At 44.1% G+C, this 4,049-nt stretch overlaps 1 protein-coding gene across 1 annotated transcript; it reads left to right on the top strand.

The window, feature by feature from the left end:
- The first annotated feature begins 254 nt into the window (after positions 1-254).
- Positions 255-1,047, top strand: LOC138866664 (uncharacterized). The gene is made up of 2 exons (XM_070139839.1): positions 255-290; positions 517-1,047. Exons 1-2 carry the CDS (start codon positions 255-257, stop codon positions 1,045-1,047), a joined length of 567 nt encoding a protein of 188 aa, XP_069995940.1.
- Positions 1,048-4,049: the final 3,002 nt, after the last annotated feature.

The raw sequence follows: 4,049 nt of genomic DNA, 5'->3' as shown, positions 1-4,049 counted from the left end.
CTCTCTCTCTCCCTCTCTCTCTCTCTCTCTCTCTCTCTCTCTCTCTCTCTTTCTCTGTGTGTATATGTGTGTTTCTCTTCCGTCCTCTTTTTCTCTTTCTCTTTGTTTCTCTCTTTTTCTTCCTCCCACTCTCTCTCTTTCACTCACTCAACCTCTTTCCTCGGTGTGCTATTTATCGGATGGATGAATGGGGGTTGTGGATGGTTTATAGGGTTAAGGGGTTGGGAGGAAGTTGGATGGGGTTATGTTAACTCATGATACCTTTCCTGTATATCATCGTTCCAACACAGGTAAGATATCGGTACCCAACGTACAGAAACACACAGAACTACACACAGCCACATTTCCACGTAATTCAAACACGACCAGCACACACCCATACCTTCCCCTCCAGCCACCACAACACACACGCACGCACAGAGTATCCGCCAGGACCCCCCCCCCAACCCAGGACCCCCCCAACCCAGGACCCCACCAGCTCAGGACACCCCCAACCCAGGACCCCCCTCAACCCAGGACCCCCCCAACCCAGGACCCCCCCAACCCAGGACCCCCCCAACCCAGGAAACCCCCCCCAACCCAGGACCCCCCAACCCAGGACCCCCTCAACCCAGGACCCCCCCAACCCAGGACCCCCCCAACCCAGGACCCCCACACCCACCCACCCAGGACCCCCACACCCACCCACCCAGGACCCCCCCAACCCAGGGCCCCCCAACCCAGGACCCCCCCCAGCCCAGGACCCCCCCAACCCAGGATCCCCCCAACCCAGGACACCCCCAGCCCAGGACCCCCACCCCCACCCAGGAATATCAGCATAGCACGCGACACCGAAACAGCTCGTCGTTCAGTCCACCCCTTTCTAGCTCCAGCCCGAGGCCATTCCGGCACCCAAGACGTTCCAGCGAGCCCGTGGCACCCGAGGGACGAGGGACAGAGTGCCAATTCGAGTGCCTCGTCATGCCACGGATTAGGCACCGTGCTAACGCAACTACCACTGCCAGTGCCTCGGGATTTGTACCTCGACATTGGCTCCTTTCGCGCTAAGGTTTCTGGAAATGGGTTTCGCTGTCTCGTGATTCTCTCTGATCTCGAGTTCCGCCTCCGTGATTGCTTTCTAATTATTGTAGTAAAGAGGGCAATGATAGTGCCAGCGATTATGATAATTACCCTTGTTTTAATGTCTTGCTATTGTTATAGTTCTTATTTTTTATGTAATTGGTACTGTAATCAGCATTAGTTTTAGTATTAGTAATATTAGTATCAGTTTTAGTATAGTTATTATTATCATTACTATAATTATCACGATCATCACACCATCATCATCATCATTACCATCATTGTTTTCCATTATCATTATTACATTATCATTTTTATTATTATCAATATTATAATCATATCTCATTCTTATCATTATCATAATCACACATATCATAATAGTATTCTTATTATCATTACCCTTTTCCTCTTTATTCATTACATCGGATTCCCGGAATAATTAACCAATCATTCCAGCGCAGTTGAAAGTTCTCCATCTTGAGATAAAATTTCCGGTGAACATAATCGTTTCGAAGCTGTATTAGCGCACTGAGCGTAGTAGGAAAATGAGAGCAGTAGAAGTTACACAAACCAAGGCAATATTATGCATCTCATACATGGTAATAAGTGTACAAACAGAACAAGTACGTAATGTGGAGGAAAATTGGTAATAGTTGTGTCATACGTTAGTTTATTGTTTAGAAACATGAACTACGCCAATTGCAACGGATATTAGTAGTTCAAGTGACAGTGTTTTGCCTTTTTGTGAAAACTTTAGAAGCGTTTGTTTTCGTCCTCATGACAGGATCAGGCTTCCGGTATTCTTTGTAAGCCCAAGGAACACTAGATAACGACAGTGAGTATCGCTAACCATGAATTTAAAAGTCAAGACACCAGTTCATTTGATAAACCAGTGCAACCAGTTAAATAGTGTAACCAATTCAGCTATTTCAGATATCTGTTCAGGATAACAACCCAATTCAAATAACTTACGCTAATCCAACCATCAATTTAAAACCCAAAAGTTTAACGACCTCAAAAACTATTTCACTAGAAATACTCCAATTCAAGAGTACCGAATCGACTAAGTCTGCTCTCTGTGTCGGATACTTTCTTTATGGGATTCGACCGTCTTAAACGGTGTGGAATCTACGCCCTGTTACCCACAGAGGTTATAAAGATGATTTGTGGATTAGGGAGAATGTAAGAGGGTTTTGTATGGGGGACTGTGATAGGTCAGCGTTTTATATTGTTATAGAAATTACAGATTTCATAACCGCGTGTTTTATAGAGATGTCGGAAGTATATCGGTTGCATAACTGCACGCTTTGTAGTGGTATAAAAAATACATATTACATTCTTGTTTTAAAGTATTATTGGAAGTGTAGATTTATTAAGTAGTATGGAGAGTACAAATTACATATCTGGATGATTTACAGTGGTATAGGAAATAAGTATTTCATAACTAAATATTCTATACTGGTATGGAGCGTAGAGATTACTTTTTACTCCGGGTACTGATTGTATGTGAATATACAGCTACGAAATATTTACCTAATAATACAATTTCCTCAACTCCATTCCTCAAAAATGCTACTCTATTTCATTCAAACTCGAAACTACCTACTAACGCCAAAGAAGAGAAAATATTAAGGAAAACTTAAAGACAAATCGGCCTGTACACACGAGCCGAGAATGTTCCGAAGTTTGGCGTTTGGAGGACGGAGTGAGAATGCTTCGGGGGTGAAACGGAGGCCGGTCCTCGCAGAGCGGCCTTGCACATTTGCATTTGCAATATCGTCAAAGCCAATCAGTTTTGATGAACAGATAAAATGAAGCAATTCAACAGCGGTGTGAAATATTGCCAATGGATACATGATCCAATGCCATTATTTGTAATGATTTGTAATTGTGTATGTTAATAGTTATTCATATAGATAAATAATCACGGAGATTACGTACACACATACTGCACTGCCATTCATGTGTGTGTATACGTACACACAGGCACGCGTATCTAGATTGATGGAGGTATGCTGTGGAAATGCATAGATAGTTATTACATTAAATTCGAAATCAAATCTTCCCTAAAATCATGCGCAATACATATACAGCGAGCAAGAATATTGTAAAAAATAGTGACGATATTAATTAGTAATAGTAACATTGTAAGCTTATCAGTGACGGTAATGATTAATAATTGTGATGATTTTGATAACATGAACAATGAACAATAGTTTTAATATCTATATAATTAGCAATATTTAAAATAAAGAAAAGGATGATGTGCATAAACAAATGAACAGTAGAAGCAAAGGTATCAAAGTGGTAATGGCAAAGGTGATGATGGCCGTTTAATGTCAATTCTCTCTCTCTCTCTCTCTCTCTCTCTCTCTCTCTCTCTCTCTCTCTCTCTCTCTCTCTCTCTCTCTCTCTCTCTCTCTCTCTCTCTCTCTCTCTCTCTCTCTCTCTCTTTATCTATCTATCCCCCCTCTCTCTCTCTCTCTCTCTCTCTCTCTCTCTCTCTCTCTCTCTCTCTCTCTCTCTCTCTCTCTCTCTCTCTCTCTCTCTCTTAACCACTCATTTGTAAGTATAAAAAAAAGTAAAACGTGGGCTAAACCGCATTTCCAGGCTACTTAAGACTGCCTCTGTCGTTTTGTTTTCAAAGGATTTCGCGATTCCTTACAACAATATCCTGGAAACGCTTCAGAAAACACAATTCGGTCGGACACGCCCCGAGGGGGAGGTCGGAACCGGGTTCGGGGCAAGATAGTGTTCAGTTCTCGACCCAGCGCTGCCCCTTGGTCAGCCTGCAGGATGAGAGGAAATGGAAGAGGGGGGGAAGGGGGTTAGGGGGGAGAGGAAGGGAGGGGGTTAGGGGGGAGAGGTGGGAAGGGGGTTAGGGGGAGAGGAAGGGAGGGGGAAGAGGAGGGAGGGGGTGGGGGAAGGGGGTTAGGGGGAGAGGAGGGAGAGGTGGGAAGGGGTTTAGGGGGGAGAGGAAGGGAGGGGGG

This window comes from Penaeus vannamei, chromosome 26 (assembly GCF_042767895.1).
Source record: "Penaeus vannamei isolate JL-2024 chromosome 26, ASM4276789v1, whole genome shotgun sequence".
Taxonomy (NCBI): Eukaryota; Metazoa; Arthropoda; class Malacostraca; order Decapoda; family Penaeidae; genus Penaeus; species Penaeus vannamei.
Note: the sequence above shows the minus strand (reverse complement) of the source record. Positions and strands in the feature narration are given on the sequence as shown.

Excerpts from the sequence above, each read along its gene's own strand:
- LOC138866664 (XM_070139839.1), top strand. The coding sequence starts at position 255 with ATGATACCTTTCCTGTATATCATCGTTCCAACACAG. Across the intron at positions 291-516 it reads ATATCATCGTTCCAACACAG|GACCCCCCCAACCCAGGACC; the intron begins GTAAGATATCGG and ends CCCTCAACCCAG.